General features: G+C 36.9%; 1 protein-coding gene across 2 annotated transcripts in view; it reads right to left on the bottom strand.

Moving 5' to 3' along the window:
- Nucleotides 1–299: 299 nt before the first annotated feature.
- The window catches only part of LOC127416300 (RNA-binding protein 25-like), a 204042-nt gene continuing 187427 nt past the window's right edge, over nucleotides 300–16914 (bottom strand). For both annotated transcript variants that reach the window (XM_051655570.1, XM_051655569.1), the window contains exons 8-18: nucleotides 16774–16857; nucleotides 12050–12318; nucleotides 11521–11647; nucleotides 11314–11403; nucleotides 10828–10901; nucleotides 9119–9269; nucleotides 8334–8751; nucleotides 3098–3387; nucleotides 2902–3000; nucleotides 976–1023; nucleotides 300–887 (exon numbers count right to left, since the gene is read on the bottom strand). In XM_051655570.1, coding sequence (XP_051511530.1) covers nucleotides 795–887; nucleotides 976–1023; nucleotides 2902–3000; nucleotides 3098–3387; nucleotides 8334–8751; nucleotides 9119–9269; nucleotides 10828–10901; nucleotides 11314–11403; nucleotides 11521–11647; nucleotides 12050–12318; nucleotides 16774–16857 — 1743 coding nt within the window. In that variant the 3' untranslated portion in view covers nucleotides 300–794. The remainder of the gene's footprint in view (nucleotides 888–975; nucleotides 1024–2901; nucleotides 3001–3097; nucleotides 3388–8333; nucleotides 8752–9118; nucleotides 9270–10827; nucleotides 10902–11313; nucleotides 11404–11520; nucleotides 11648–12049; nucleotides 12319–16773; nucleotides 16858–16914) is intronic.

The raw sequence follows: 16914 nt of genomic DNA, 5'->3' as shown, positions 1-16914 counted from the left end.
TGTACAATTGATTCACTATTCTAAAATAGCCCATGCAAAGTTTTTTATACTAATGGCTTTCAATAGATATTAGAATTTTATATACAACAACAAAAATCTCAAGCCTGATTGGTGCGTTGTTGGTGGCAATGCAGCTTTGAGACTTCCAGTGTAAACAACCTCAAACTCGCAATGCAACTCCTGTTGTGTCCCACAAATCTACAAATCTAAACATACACAAAAACATCCATTTTACTACAAAAATGAATCACTTTTATTCAAAACACATCCACTGATAAGTACAAAAACAAAGACAATCATTTTTCATGTCATGTCAATCAGTTTATCCAGAACCTTCTAAACAGTGTTGGGGTCCAATCAACTTCTGTTTTCGTTTTAGCGAAACAACTGGGGAAAACTCTTTGGTACAGTTGGAGGACTACCAAAACGACATAAAATGGTAAAAATCACAACCCAGATTGATACAGTGTAACAATGTACATGGGCAACTGTACTCACAGAAAGAGCTCCTACTCTAATCAGCACAGATGGATTCAACAGGAAGGCCCTGAGAAATCAAACCTGTTCCTCTCAGTGGTGAAATGCGAGCAGCTGAAACAGACGGTGGTTTGGAGTCGGTGCTCACAGCCTCTGCAGTCTTACGGAGGTGTCTGGGACATGAGAGATTAAACTGTTGAATATTAACTCCAAAGTTTGGAAATGGACGAGTTTCCCAAGTTGTTTGTGAGCCTAGATGAGCTGTGGAGCCCAAACAGGAAGTAAAAAGCAAAAGTTCATAGATGTTCAGTGCTCGTTCATTTCCCAAGTCCAATCTTCTTGGCTTCGGTTTCATAAATCAATAACCTCCACATTTTAACTATGAAGACTTCGGCTTCTTCATCCAGCACCTGTGGAAACATTTCAATATTTAGGGAATAAATAGAATAAATACAAACTGATTAGAGTCTTCAAAATGATGTTTAAGTCTGAATTTACCATTGCAACATCATCTAAAATGCCTTGCGGTGTACTGTGGGCCATCACCTGTGAAGATACGGCAACAGTCATCGTTAAACACTTGATCTGGTACAGAGAAGTAACTGAGACTTACTGCAAACATGTGAATCATTGAGGGATATGGAGGTTAGACAATGTTGCATAGTTTTTGTAATTGTTTGGTGCCACTAGTAGCACAGAAATGACATCACCTTTAAAATCACAACAATGGGTAAACCATTAACAACTAGGACTGGGAAATGTTTTACATGTTCGTAAAATATTCATAACAGTTTTGCTGGCGATATAAAATTGTTACGTTGTAAACATTAACACTTTTGTCCTCATTTAGAGATAAACTGGAAAATGTTCCTTTAAGTAGACATTTACTGTAATGAAATTAGGGGAAGTGATCCAATTAAGCCCACCGAAATTTTCCTAAAGAAATATTACCATGAGTGTTTAGATGAGAGATTAATCTTTGATTTAATACTCACTGTATTGGAAGGCTGTTTTGTTATAAACTGGCAAAATTAAGTTACTTCATTTAATTGCAAATGTGAAAATTTAGGAGTGGTCTTATAAGGAACATGTGCTTCACATTTTACTAAATAAACACCCATTTTGATGAATTTTTAGATTTAGATCTCAAACATCATAGCCAGTTATACCCATTATATATATATATATGTAATATATTCTATATAATACTATATTCAATAATATTTAATTTCCGAATCCAGCCAGTTTTAATCATTTGATTTTGAGCTGTGAGCAAACAGGATTTTCAAAGGCACTGTTTCTTATAAACCCACATGAAAGGAAAGTTATATTTCTGGATTATAATTACACACAGAGCACTAAATCTTGTTTGAGATTTATTTTAATTTAATGTGGTTATCAGCTGTTTTTATTCTTTTACTGCATCTGTCTTTGTGAGCATCACTCAGGCAGTGTCCTGCACGAACTCCAGATACCTATTTTTATTTATTTTTTTAATAATTCCTCGCCCAGTTTGTTCATCTGACTCCAGAAAAACTCATTTTTTGAGGTTTTCAAAAACAGTGAAGTTTTGGAGCAACTTCCCAAATGGCCATCAAACAGTGGTAGCACATGATCCCAAATAACTCACAAACCAAAACATTTGATTGGCTCCATATAAAAAGTAAAATGATACCAACAAATGTGCATTTCCTCTGCAACAACTAATTTTTATCTCGCTTTGTCTTTTTTATATTTCAAAATAAAACAGGAAGTGAGCTTATATGGTACATGGGCTTAATAGGGTCACTTCCCCTATTAAATATATTTTTGAATCTACACTTAAAACTAGATTTTTACTGTATATTGAATATTTTGAATGTACTCAAAACAAGATTTAATGTATTTTAAATGAAATATTTTAAAAGTACTCACCTAGATTTTTACGGTATTTCAATAAATATTTAGAATCTACTGAAAACTATTTTTACTGTATTTTAGTTAAATATTTTTAATCTTCTCTTAAAGCTATTTTTATTGTATATTTTATTAAATATTTTGAACACTCGTAAAACTGTATTTTTACTGTATTTCAACTAAATAGAATCTACTCTTAAAACTAGATTTTTTACTGTATTTAAATTGAATATTAATGTATTTAAAAATATTATTTACACACACACACACACGTATGTATATTATATATATAAAAACAATATACATACGTGTGTGTGTGTGTGTGTATATATATATATATATATATATATATATATATATATACACACAAACACACACACACACGTATGTATATTATATATACATACATACATACATACCACACACACACACACTTGGCTATACTTTAGAGTTGTATTTTAAGTTAATCACCCAGCTCTATGTGCAACAATTCTGACAAATAATAAATGAAAACTGACAGCGGTTTACCTTTGAGCAAACAAAGTCGACTAATGTAGCTTCTTCTTCACCAATGTACTCTACAATCTTCTTATTGATCCACGGTCGAATGCGCTTCTCCATAAGAGTCTGGATGGTGATACATTAAAAAATAAATGTATACAATTTACAACAACGCTTGAGACAAGCAGAAATTCCTCCCAAAAATTACTCTCAAAAGTCATACCGTATCAACGACAGACCAGTCCAGAGGGTAGTTGAAAAGCTCTGGTTTGGCAGTAGGAATCTTCTCAATCAGACTCTTGATGTGTTTGCGTTTCTCCTCTGTGTTCACGCCTTTACCACCAGCTGCTCCCCCGTCCCCTCCCTTCTCCTCATCCTCATAGTCTAAAGGCACCAGCTTCCTCTTGCGCGGCACCTCATCCACCTCATCATCATCAAAACGGTTGAAGACGCTTTCCACTGCCAGCTTCTTCCGCTTTGCTACGCTTGGCTGACTCGGGCTACCAGTGGCACCTTACGATAGGATAAAAAAAACAAAAACATTTGTAAAACCTGAACCAAATATTGCCAAAAAATAAAGACGCAAACACAGAATTGGTACATGTAGTACAAGCAGTAAAACAAACCAGAACTATATCCTGCATATGTCAATGCTCATCCAAGGCTACACTTTTCTGGACATTTATTAAAGGACATCCAAAATTAGGGACCAAAATTAATAGTTTAAACCAATACTGCTGAAATGTCATAATTCTCCATACATTTCTATACCACAAGAAAAACTAATATGCTATATTATAAAGCACTCCTCTTTAAAAAATGAAAGGGGGTTTCAGTCGAGAGAGAAAACAGACTAAAATATATTAAATAGTAATCAAGTTATATAAACGGTTTTCAGTCGGAAAAAAAGGGGCCCTTATATTTTAACAGAAACCATAACTGTAACAGAACTGTTAAACATGACAGTCAATGAAATATTCCACATTAAAATGGATTCAATGGAAAGAGAATCTTATAAAGAGGTCACATTTACACCCTCACTGTTGAGACAACAACCTAAATTACAGGTTGTGAGTGAATGACGAGTTCCTTGTCTATTAAATAATATTGCAGTCCAAATTCAAATGCAAGTGAACAATGAGTCAGTTGTCTACTGAAGAAGATTGCAGTCGAAACAATTTAATGCAAACGAACGACAAAGCCATTGGCAATTTTGTTTTTTTTAGTATTACCTCTATGTATTGGTATTGCAAAACCACCAGTTTTTTTTATTTTACTTTAACCACGATGGCCATCTTTGTGTCATGGCAAATGACAAATAACTAATAAGAGAAGTCTCAAACCTGAAATGTTCTGAATGCACACTATAATTACCTAGATAACCCCTAAAAAAAATTAAAGCTGAGACTCGAACCCTTCCCATTATAAATAGACCCAAAAAGTGGAACTCTGAGCAATCTTGAGCATTACATTAGGACTTAAGTTCTAAGTCTCCGGAACAAGAATGTGCAAAATGTTTATATGTGTGCATGTACCTTGTAATGTGCTCTAGAGATCCATTTTTGTTCCAAGGAGCTAGGACCATTCTGAGCTGAGATATTGAGGTTTCTGTAAACAGCTGAATAACCAAAATTTGTCATGTGCCATGACACAAAGATGGCCATCGTTGTTAAATCAAGTAATATAAAAATAAAAAAAACTGGTAGTTTTGCAATACCAATACATAGAGGTAATTACACAAAATAAAATTTGGAAAATTATCAAATCAAGCAACTAACTTTACAATTATTGAACCACTTAAGATGGACTGACCCTGCAAGTGAACGCAGAAGCCATTGTGTATTGAGCAATATTGCGGTCAAAATTCAAATGCAGGCGAATGCCGAACCCACTGTCTTTTGAAGAATATTGCGGTCAAAATTAAAACGCAAACGAACAGCAAGACGGTTGCCTATTGAAGAATATTGCAGTCAAAATTAAAACACAAACGAACCATGAACCTATTGTCTACTGAAGAATATTGAGATCAAAATTCAAACATAAGTGAAGTCCAAACCCATTGTCTATTGAAGAATATTGCAGTCAAAATTAAAACGCATGCCAACGCTGCACCCATTGCACTGAACAATATTTCAGTCAAAAATCAAATCCAAGCAAACAAGGAATCCACTATCTATTGAAGAATATTGTTACAGAAATACTCAAACCAGCCCGTCTGGCACCAACAATCATCCATGCGATTATCTAATCAGCCAATCGTGTGGCAGCAGTGCAGTGCATAAAATCATGCAGATACGGGTCAGGAGCTTCAGTTAGTGTTCACATCAACGATATATCAGAATGGGGAAAAAATGTGATCTCAGTGATTTGGACCGTGGCATGATTGTTGGTGCCAGATGGGCTGGTTTGAGTATTTCTGTAACTGCTGATCTCCTGGGATTTTCACACACAACAATCTCCAGAATTTACTCTGAATGGTGCCAAAAATAAAACATTCAGTGAGTGGCAGTTCTGTGGATGGAAACGCCTTGTTGATGAGAGAGAGAGAGAGATCAACAGAGAATGGCCAGAGAAGAATGTGGTGAGAAGATCATCTCTGAATGCTATTCTGAATTGCGGGTTGGCGCTGTTTTGGCGGCACGAGGGGGACTTACACAATATTAGGCAGGTGGTTTTAATGTTGTGGCTGATCGGTGTACTGTCACAAATTTTAGCTAATAGTTTAAGCAGAGTAATTACATCTCATACATGTAGATCAAGAGGGGTTTATTTGTGATCGTAGCTCTTCTGATAATACTAGAGGTTTTATAAATATTATGTGGTCAGTAGCAAATTATCAGACCCTCGATCGCTACCATCTCACTTGACACTGAGAAGGCTTTTGATAGGGTGGAATGGGACTATCTTTTTAAGATTTTAGAAATGTATGGGTTTGGGAACACTTTTATTGGGTGGATTAAGTTACTTTATAAACAGTACAAACTAATGGATTCATTTCAGATTATTTTTCTCTTGGTAGGGGAACCCAGCAAGGCTGTCCTCTCTCTCCTTTATTGTTCTGTCTTGCCCTGGAACTATTAGCAGCCGCAATAAGAAAAGATGATGATTTTCCTGGTGTTGTTGCAGGAGGTGTGGTGCATAAACTTCTACTCTACACAGATTATATATTATTATTTGTCTCCGACCCTAGAAGCTCTATGCCTACCCTCCATAGAATAATTAATTCTTTCTCCAAATTTTCAGGACACAGGGTGTATTGGTCTAAATCGGAAGCTCTTGATCTGACAGCATATTGCCCTACCACAGCTTTCCAACCTAGCACCTTTCAATGGCCCAAGCAAGGCATTAGGTATTTAGGCAAATTTGAGATTTAGTAACAGTTAATTTTGACCCATTAATGAAAAGGTTCTCGTGTGATGTTGATAGGTGGTCTTCACTACATTTGTCTATGGCTGGGAAGGTCAATGTTATAAAAATTGTATCCCAAATTCAATTATCAACTGCAGTCTCTCCCTCTAGAAGTTCCTCTTTCTTATTTTAAACAATTTGATAGAATATCTAAGTTTTTTATTTGATATGGTAAATGACCTAATGGTTGCATTCCAGTAAGTTACATAGACCAATTGACAGAGGAGGTTTAGGCCTCCACAAAATTTTGTTTGGACACCTGGTCCATTGGTCTCTTACACCAGAGAGAGCCCCTCCCTGGTACAACATTGAACAAGCTGTCCCCAATCTCACCATTTCAACGTCTTTCTATTAAATTGCCTAGAGAAGTAAAAATGCATCCCATTATTTCACACTTACATTCAGTATGGACAAAGGTTTCTCGCATGTTCAATTCTGATACTTACCTAAATGTTTCCTAAAGTATATGGCTGAACCCCAAATTTTGTATTAACAAGTCCCCCTTTTGCTGGAAAGAATGGATTTAGAGGGGTGTTGCTACACTTGGTGACCTTTATGAAAATGGTGCTTTGAGATCATTTGAAAATATAACCCAGCAATTTGGGATTTCTAGGTCTAAATTTTTTGGGGTATTTACCGCTGCGCCATCTACTTTGTACTATTTTTGGTGGTAGTACTCAGCCCACTAAAGCTGCAGACACACTTTGTATGGTGCTCACAGCCTTTGGAAAGGGTCACGAAGCATCAGTGTATTACTCCATGTTGATTCACAGTCTGGGGGACGGAGCCTTAACAGCTCTTAAGAGGTTATGAGAAAAAGATTTGAACTTGGTATTGGAGGATACCAGATAAAACATTTTTAGAACTATGTCTAGGGATGCAAGGGCCTTATGCAGTTTAAGATTTTGCATTGTTTCTACTGGACTCCCTCTAGATTGTTTAGGCTTGATTTAAAGGACACACCTACCTGCTGGTGATGTCAGTTGGAGGATGGAGACATAGCCCATGCTCTGTGGTTCTGCGCCAAGATTCAAGAATTCTGGATTACTCAAATTTCATTCTGCCCCAGACTATGTATATTGGGTGATGGAGCGGTCATTAAAGTAGGTGACAAATATACAAAAAGCTGAGTCCAAACTAGTGTAATGATTGGCAGACAGATAATTCTTAGAGGATGTAAGTTAAAAGGCGCTCCCTTATTTCAAGAATAGTTCACTGAATTAGGCAGGGTGGTGGCATTTGAAAAGATGCCTTATAAACAGCTTGGCAGACTTGACGTGTATGAAAAGAAATGGGACAGATCCTTAACCCTTCTGGAGGGCTCTCTGTGAGGACCATGTGGAGAGTAACATGTTTGTGGTTGAAATTGTAAATCGTATCCTTTGTGGAATTTTTATTTTCTCCTTTTCTCTCTTTATTTGTTGATTTTTATAATTTCAATTATTATTCATTTTGTGTGTATTCACGTGTGTGTTTCAGGCTTGACCACGGGATGTTGTTGAGGGTTGGGGTTTGGGATTATTGTTTGATTCTGTTCATGTATATTGTAATTTATTTTATGTAATATATTAAGAATCAATAAAAAAAAAATGTAATGAGAAAAAGAATATTGCGGTCAAAATTCAAATGCAAGATAAAGTCGAACCCGCTGTCTACTGAAGAATATTGCAGTCGAAATTAAAACGCAAGTGAATGCCACACCCAGTGTCTATTGAAGAATACTGAGGTCAAAATTCAAACGCAAGCTAAAAGTTGAACTCGCCATCTATTGAAGAATATTGCGATCAAAATTAAAACGCAAGCAAAAGTCGAACCTGTCGTCTATTGAGGAATACTGCGGTCAAAATTAAAGCGCAAGTGAAAGTTGAACCCGAAAGAATATTGCGGTCAAAATTCTAAATTAAGCGAATGCCTAACCCGTTGTCAATTGAACAATACTGTGGTCAAAATTAAAACGCAATGGCATAGTTTTTCAGTTTTCGGCACAATGTGTCCAGGTCTTCAACCAAGAAATATTTAGCTACATCTCGCTAGACGCAACACAAGCACACCTAGTTTGAGGCTCAGGCCGATCTTGGGGCGGTTCTCCTCCTGAGGCTGGACCTCCGGCGGAGAGTTCTCATGAGGGATGATGATGCCACAGGGTGACTCCTCTCGGGGTGTGTTGGGCGTGGCGTTACCGCTAGCTGATGACACAGAAGGGGCAGCCATGATGGGCCTCATGGTGGGTTTGAGGCAGGGTTTGGTTTCCTCCTCATCCTCTAGTTCCTCCCCTTCCTCTACATCATCATCATCATCATCATCATCAGATGGGGTGTGGACATGAACGTGCTCTCTGCTTTCCTTACGCCGGTCTCTCTCTCTGTCCCTCCCTCTGTCTCGCTCATCTCGTGAGGGTTTGTGGTCTCTCTCCTCCTCTGGCTCAGGCTTCACTGGTGGCTGCCGCAAACGCTCCGCCTCTTCCTCCATCTGATGAACAGGAAGACACCAGTGGAAAATTAATCATAATCAGAGACACTATTTAAAACACCTGCCTTAACCTGTCTCTCAAACTTGCAAGTTGCAAGACAAAGAGGGATTGCAAAACTAGTCTACCAATGCACTATTGAGGAAATGTAATGGTCTAATAAAAAGTACATTAAAACCATTATGAAATTCAAGATCTTGCTTTCTTTTTTTATTACAAGCATCCTGAATGTATAATCGAAATATATCGCCTAGCCCAATCTACATTAGCACAAGTAAGCCTAAGTAAAAAAATATTTATATATATATATATATATATATATATATATATATTTTACAGCACTGAAGTAAATAGGAGCTGTAGACTCACCCTGCGTAACTCCGCGTCTGGATCCGGGTGTCCCTCTGCCAGCAGTCTCTGTCTGATCTCCTCCAGCTCTTCCTTCTCTCGTTTCCTGTCACGCTCGTCCAGTTCCATCTCTTTCTCTCTGTCCCGCAGTCGCTTCTGAAGAGCACTGCCCCTACAGGCAAAACAGAGGAAAAGCACAGACTTGTAAATGCACAAGAGTCTCCCAGAACGTCTGTTGCATTTTGTACACAAAAATGTAGAGCTGACTGAAATCTACACTCTTAAAAATGTTCCCGTCAAAAAACAGTAAAGAACTGGCAGCAGGGTTGCCAGCATGTTACTGTAAAATTAACGGTGTCTTGCTGTTGCCGAAATTAACAGCTATATACTGTTTTTACAGCTACAGTATACAACTGTAATTTAGCAGCATATAGCTGTCAAATTACATACTATCTACTGTTGCTGAAATTTACAGCTATGTTCCCAGCATGCACTGCGGCATGAAGTTACTTTGATTTTTTAATATGTACTAGTTTATTTTGACGTTGTTTTTGTTGTAGTCTAAGTTACTTGGATTTTAATGTTCAGCTCTTACTTATTTACGTAAAAGTATGTTTGTTAATTGTCACCATTGTTGCATTTTGTATGCCGAGAGTTGATATCTGTGTGTCTTGATGATAACTCTAGTTATGTTGAAACTTCATCAAACTCGAGTTATGCTGTAAGTTCATCAAAAACATCAAACACTCAATTTGATATAATTTTGCTGAAATATCCTTTCTTGTTTTTGCTTTTGTGTGTAATGCATCACTATTGCCACATATAGTGCCATTTGCAAGGTAGGATCAGACATTCAGGCTACCTTTAGGTTTTGTCTTCCAAGTAGCACAGTGCAACAACTTGTCTTTTACTTAAACATAAATTGACTGGCTGGAAGAACATAATATAATAATAAAGAAGGTCCAAGGTGCCAACTCAAGAGATCACTAATCACCATAATGGTGACTTCAATCAAAACACAACTACTGATAACAAAACAACAACACTATTAAACTAAGACTTCTATTAAGTCTGAACAAATAATTTTGTACGTGTTTTTTTTTTTTTTTTTTTTTACAATTTTTGTAGCTCCAATGCATTTGCCAAAGCATACATACTTATTCAAGCGCAAAGGCTTATGGGTATTTCACCATTATAACCCACAATGCAGTGCTATACTGTTATTTTACTGTGTACAGATGGTTGTTTTTGTTTTTTTCATAAAAAATACACTGTTCAATCCTGGCAAAACTGTACATTTAATATGTACATTGCTTCTAAGGTTGATTTTGTTTTTTATTATTTGACTTCATTAGACAGACATGTGAAGGCTGATGTGAGATGATAAAGAACAGAGGTGTTGGTCAGAAACATCATGAACACTAACCATGTTCCACAAACTAAACTTTTTATGGGTGGGGGTTAAAATATACGTTTCAAAATGTCACTATAGCTTTCACCAAAATGATATCATGATTTTAAATGTTCATATTCCCCTAATGCCTTGCACAGAACAGCTATTTACCATAAAACTAGTCACTTCACAGTGAGCCTGCTCTTGATCTCCCAGAATGCAACATTTTTTTACAGCAAACTACTGTATTTAAGAATCACAGTAGATTGCTGTAGGAATTTGGCCGTAAATTTACAGCAATTTTTTACAGTCATTTAGACTGTTCACTAGAACTCACCTGTAGTATTTTGGGTCATCCCTTTCATCATCATAATCTTCCAGAAATTCCTTCAGACGCTTTCCTTCTTTAGCCTAAAAGGACGAGATGCAAACAGAAAAAAAACTCCACTAAAACAAGCTAAACTGTATTGTGTCACCAAAGTGATTTAAATAAAATTCATAAAACAGACATTTCTTGCTACAAAATCTGACCTAACATTTATGAAATTCTATATTAAGGTGCAAAGATGCTATTCTGTTAAACAGCCTACAGTACAGCTGATGAATTATGTTGCTAAGAAAAATTAATAATTAGATTATCATTAAATGTAATTCTGTATTGAGCATTGCTGTATTTTTTTCAGTTGCCATTGACAGTGTTTTAAAAATGCAATAAGCCACTAAGGCATGCATTACAATGATTTATAGTAACAGAAAAAAACATCGTAAACTACTCATTTCGACTGCCGATTTAAATACACTATATAGAAAGCCATTCGATTACCATTTCACGGCGGCGTTCGTCATCTCTTTCCATCTCTTTGGTGTAATCTCTGGCCTTCTTCCTCTCTCTGAGCTCCCAGTTCTTCAGACGCTGTTAGGTGAAGGAAAAAAGGACATAAATGTTTAATGTTGAAGGCCAGTTTTGAACAAAAAGGTCACACTTTTGAGCAGACAGTACGTGAAAGAAAAGATGAGACAAATCATTCACCTCCTGATATGCCGCTTCTTTCTCCCGCAGTTTGCGTTCCAGCTTACGCCGTTCATACGCCTCCTCCTCATCCTCCTCACGATCTCGCTTCTTCTCCTTATCTCGCTCTCGATCACGACTCTGTTCTCTGAAAACAGACAGCGCCCCATCATGTGTGAAATTAAGGTTTTCAATTTGTGTCTTATTGTTGAGAACACTGACCCAGAACTCTGCAGCATGAATTCATGAGTTTTGGTCCCATATTTAAACATTTAACATTTGAAAGAGAATTTTCTAAAAGTGAGCCATTTCCAACCATTGAACAACAATTAAAAAAATTATTTTCAGGTAGTCCGTCATGGGAACCCAGATTTTGGAAAACCAGAATAGAAAAAAAACACACTACTTAAACTGGAAAAGGCCCTGCTTTTATCTGCTTCCAATATCAGCTAACCAAAAAAATAAAATAAAATGCTAATTATGGCTGATACATGTATAGTTTTGGTCTGCAGACTGAACTGAGAAAAACTGGATCATGTGATGTGTGTACCTGGATCGGCTGCGGCCTTCACTGCGGTCGCGGCTTCTGTCTCTTTCCCACTCCCTCTCTCTCTCGCGCTCTTTTGTGCGCTCGCGGTCTCGATCTCTTTCTCTCTCCTTCTCGCGCTCTCTCTCTCTCTCCCGCTCCCTCTCTCTGTCCTTCTCGCGTTCGCGGTCTCGTCTTTCACGCTCTCTCTCGCGTTCCTTGTCTCTCTCCTTACGTTCTCGCTCAAGCTCTTGCCTCTCTTTCTCTCTCTTCCCCTTTTCCTCTTCCAGTTTCTGTGGGAAAATGGGGAAGGAAGATTTTGGATTATTCAACGATCACATACGAGACGAGTGCACATCACAATATCAGTCTGAGGAAGTGGTTTACAGTCCCCGACTCTTTTTCACTCATAAGCAGTGGGGTCCAAAAGTCTGATCAATGGAAATGCTACTATTTTGCATTCTGTAATTTAATAATTTTCATTACAACTTATATGATCAAAAACAACCTAATGATGCATTATTCATGAATGCAAGGAAATCTGACCTCTTGTTCAAAGGATTTATCATGGTCAATGTCAAAAATTTGCTTACATTCGATTCGTCGCTTAGAATTCAGGAAAAAAACGTTTTTATGCATTTAGTGGTGCAGAAATGTTTCACCTTTAAATATTTCTTCATTTTAAGATAACTTTTCTTTGTTTTACTTTTTAAAATACTAAAACTATTTCCAAGCTTAAATTAATAAAATCCCAGATTTTCAGTGTGGTCTCAGATTTTTTTGGACCCCAATGAATATTGTGACAGAGCAGCATATAATTCAAGCCATTTTTCAAGGTTTACCCCAGCTGAAACAAACCATGTTGTTTCCGGACAAGGTCTCCAAACAGGGTCATACGTTACTTGGTCTGACAGGACATCTTTTTCTAACTGGCATTTACTGGGAAACCTGGAAACCACTTTTTGACATATATATATATTCAACATTTGAAAAAGCTCAGAATGAGTTGAGGGCGCTGAAATCTCCATCTCATCACATGAGCAATAGAAAGAGGCTTCAATCCTTGTGAAACTAGGTTGTTTTGTGCACTTACAGGTGTTGACTAGTGACTCAGAGCGCTTCCGTTGCCCTACAAGCCTTTATTGTTAGGCCTGGGAGGAAAAGCATGTCACAGGATTCACAAGGAATTCAAATCAAACCATTCTTTTTGCTTACAACATATTACAAACGGAAGCTCACATTCTCACAAACAACTTCCAAACATTTTGCAAACGTTGTTATAATGCATTCTTTAGATTTGTTTCTTCGTAGCTCTTCAGGTTTGGATAGAAAAAGCAACAAATGAATGTGTAGAAATTGCTTACCCCACTGCAGAAGACACAGGCTCTCAGAGGTTTAGACTTTAGTGATTATGAAACGCACGCAGGAACAGCATCACACCCACGGCTTTTATATTCTCGATTAAATACAGCTCTTATATCACGGTTTGCCAAAATATCCAAACACTGATGGTCTATCAGCGACGTCTACTTCCTAGATACTGTAGGCCTGAAATTTCCTGGATTTTGACTCAGATCTAAAAAAAATTAGACTCAAACAGAATTTGCATAAAGCTACATGTTATTTCTGAGCCGTGGGTGTCATGTAACTGTGGGCAGTAGCAAAACAAAATAAAACAGATGAAGAGACAGATAGACAGAAAAATACAAGAGCTCTTAGAAGAGGGAATACAGGACTGGGGTTTCAGGCATTCTGCGATTCTTATGCAACCTGTCAAGAAAATGTCCTTGTCATATTTAACCCCAAAACAATACAAAGATATCTTGTTTCATTTTGCTTAAAGAAAATTAAAGGGATAGTTCACCCCAAAATGAAAATTCTCTCATCATTTACTCACCCTCATGTCATCCCAGAAGTGTATGACTTTCTTTCTTCTGCAGAACACAAATGAAGATTTGTAGACAAATATTTCAGCTCTGTAGGTCCATTCAATGCAAGTGAATGGTGAACAAATCTTTGAAGCTCCGAAAAGCACATAAAGGCAGCATAAAAGCAATCCAAGTGACTCCAGTGGTTTAATCCATGTCTTCTGAAGTGATCCAATCAGTTTTGCTTAAACAGGCGAAAAGGTAACTCCTTTTTCACTATAAACCTTGACATCAGCAGTCTCCTTGGCGATCATGATTTCAAGCTCGATTACACTTCCTAACGTCATCTAGCGAACTGCGCATGCATCAAGCACTAGGAAGTTTAATCGAGCTTGAAATCATGATCGTGTCTAGAGATCGCAATAGCTAGATGTACAGTGAAAAAGAGTTTTTAGGCTGTTCTTTTTTAGATCGCTTCAGAAGACATTACTTAATCCACTGGAGTCGTATGGATTACTTCTATGCTGCCTTTATGTGCTTTTTGGAGCTTCAAAGTTCTGGCCAGCATTCACTTGCACTATATGGACCTACAGAGCTGAGATATTCTTCTAAAAATCTTCATTTGTGTTCTGCAGAAGAAAGAAAGTCATACACATCTGGAATAGCATGAGGATGAATAAATGCACATGCAAAATTATTTGAGGACACTTAAGCACATTTTACCCCCCAATTCATATTACCGTAATGCATCCGAAAGTTTTACTTTTACTATTCCCATTGTTTTCAATGATGACTTAAGTGGCTCATTATCATAAGTTTATTTTATTTTTTTTAACTGTATTATATGCTGTTGTACAATGATTTTTTTTTTTAACTAATGAAAAGGCAGTACCAATGGAATACTACTAAGATGCATAAATATTTTACAATTTCAATAATATAGAATTTTTTCCACAAAGACCATTTTTTTTTTTTAATGAGAACTGAGGGGTAAAATGTGCATAACTGTCATTATTATGTCACAATGTAAAAAATCTTAATGGCCCTAAAAATAGGCTTCATTTTCTACATACAAAATAAAATTTCTTCTTAGTTTCTTTTGCTTTTGGATTAATATAGAACCATATATTTTCTTGACAGGTTTCGTGAGAATCAACCACTAAGCTTAAAAAAAAAAAAAAAGCAAATGGTCTTGTTTATAATTAATTCTGTTTGATGTCTCTACATTTAATTACTGCTAATATCTGCTGCAAAAAACCTTAAAAGTAGCCTTCAGTACACTGATTGTATGTAACAATTATATTGGCTTAAAAAATTTGGGTTATATTCAATCAAGCAGAGAAACTTTACAAGGCAGCTTAGAGGGACACAAAGATTTTAGATCAGTAAAATTAACATATACGGTAAATTATAGCGCCCATTTTTAACTAGATTACAAAATGTATTGTCTTAGCAAACATCACTTATATATAAAATAACTAAGTATGTTCTATATTAACGAAGCAAAAACAAAATGTTAAGACATAAGACAACCAGGGATGACACACAAAGAAAGAGTGCAAGCAAACAGGAAAAAATGGGAGGTGGTAACAGACTCAAAGTTGGTTCATACCTGCAAAATCTTCAGTATATCCGTGTGCTGTGGAAGGGCGCCCCCCACTCTTACAAGAGCCGAATGGGCCAATTCACTGTTATTCATTTCAGCAGTATTTACTATAAAACCAACATCACTTTTACGAGCAGACCCACACAGGTTCACTGGCCGCCCATGCTTTCGGGAACCAGGTTGTAATATAGCTCAGCCCTTAAATATAAAGCTATAATATATCACAAAAGAATTCAACATGACGTCAAACACCCTTTTACACCCCTACATATGTATTTTGACATAACACCACCCCAGTGAGCCAATCGCTGGTGCAAACTAATTTTTCGGACAGTTGCCTCTGTGCGAGTCCTCCAGAAGGGGGCGCCCAATACAAGTAGAGAAAAATGGAAAGCTCATACTTACATCCTATCCTTGCAACTTTTTCCAAGCTGTGAGATTCATCTTGGTTTAGTCACCATATGATCTCTATCATAATGGTGGGGTTTAATGAATAGATTAGCTTAAAGGGAAGTTCACAGAACGTCCTTGCATTGTAAGTGTGACTACAAATCCCACTCAACATGGAGGCCATACTTCCGTTTACACAAGCCAGTTAAAGGGATAGTTCACACAAAAAGGAAAATTCTCTCATTATTTACTCACCCCCTCAATGCCATCCTAGGTGTGTGTGACTTTCTTTCTTCACCAGAACACATTTGAAGAAAAATAGAAAATATCTTAGCTCAGTAGGTCCTTAAAATGCAAGTGAATGGAGATTTCTCTTTTGAAGCTCCAAAAATCACAGACAGTCAGCATAAATGTCATCGATACGACTCCAGCAGTTAAATTAATATTTTTTTTTCTTCTTCAAATGTGTTCTGGTGAAGAAAGAAAGTCATACCCTCATGATATCCCAGGTGTGTGAGTAAATGAGAATATTCATTTTTGGCTGAACCATCCCTTTATCTCTGCTGAAATCTAAGCCTAGTCTTACATTAATTGCTGCTGTGTTATATCATCGAATGGTATTTGTAAATGAAATTACATCTTAAACGGTGGTCAAACGTTTAGCCTAATCAAGAGACTTTTAATGCTATAAATGGAAATAAATGCTTATTTTGATGCTATAAATGGAAATTAATAAATTTTGATGCTATAAATGCTAAATATCAACTCATGCTTTTGTGTGTGGGTTTGCATATTAAATCTATATGTACGCTGGCAATGTAAGCTAGGTGTAAAATGCTGTTTTGCTCTACCTGTGATACAGAGTATTTTAGCATGTATGTTACCTTATGGGTATCTCGAAATTTGTTGATCTCCCTGGAAATCAAATCTCTTTTGTCATCTTCCATGTCAATGTCGTTGATGTCATTCTAAACAACAAAAAAGGGAAACCGGCACCATGGTTAACCTGCGTTAAAGTCAACATG

The sequence above is a fragment of the Myxocyprinus asiaticus genome, chromosome 25 (genome assembly GCF_019703515.2).
Source record: "Myxocyprinus asiaticus isolate MX2 ecotype Aquarium Trade chromosome 25, UBuf_Myxa_2, whole genome shotgun sequence".
Classification (NCBI taxonomy): domain Eukaryota; kingdom Metazoa; phylum Chordata; class Actinopteri; order Cypriniformes; family Catostomidae; genus Myxocyprinus; species Myxocyprinus asiaticus.
Note: the sequence above shows the minus strand (reverse complement) of the source record. Positions and strands in the feature narration are given on the sequence as shown.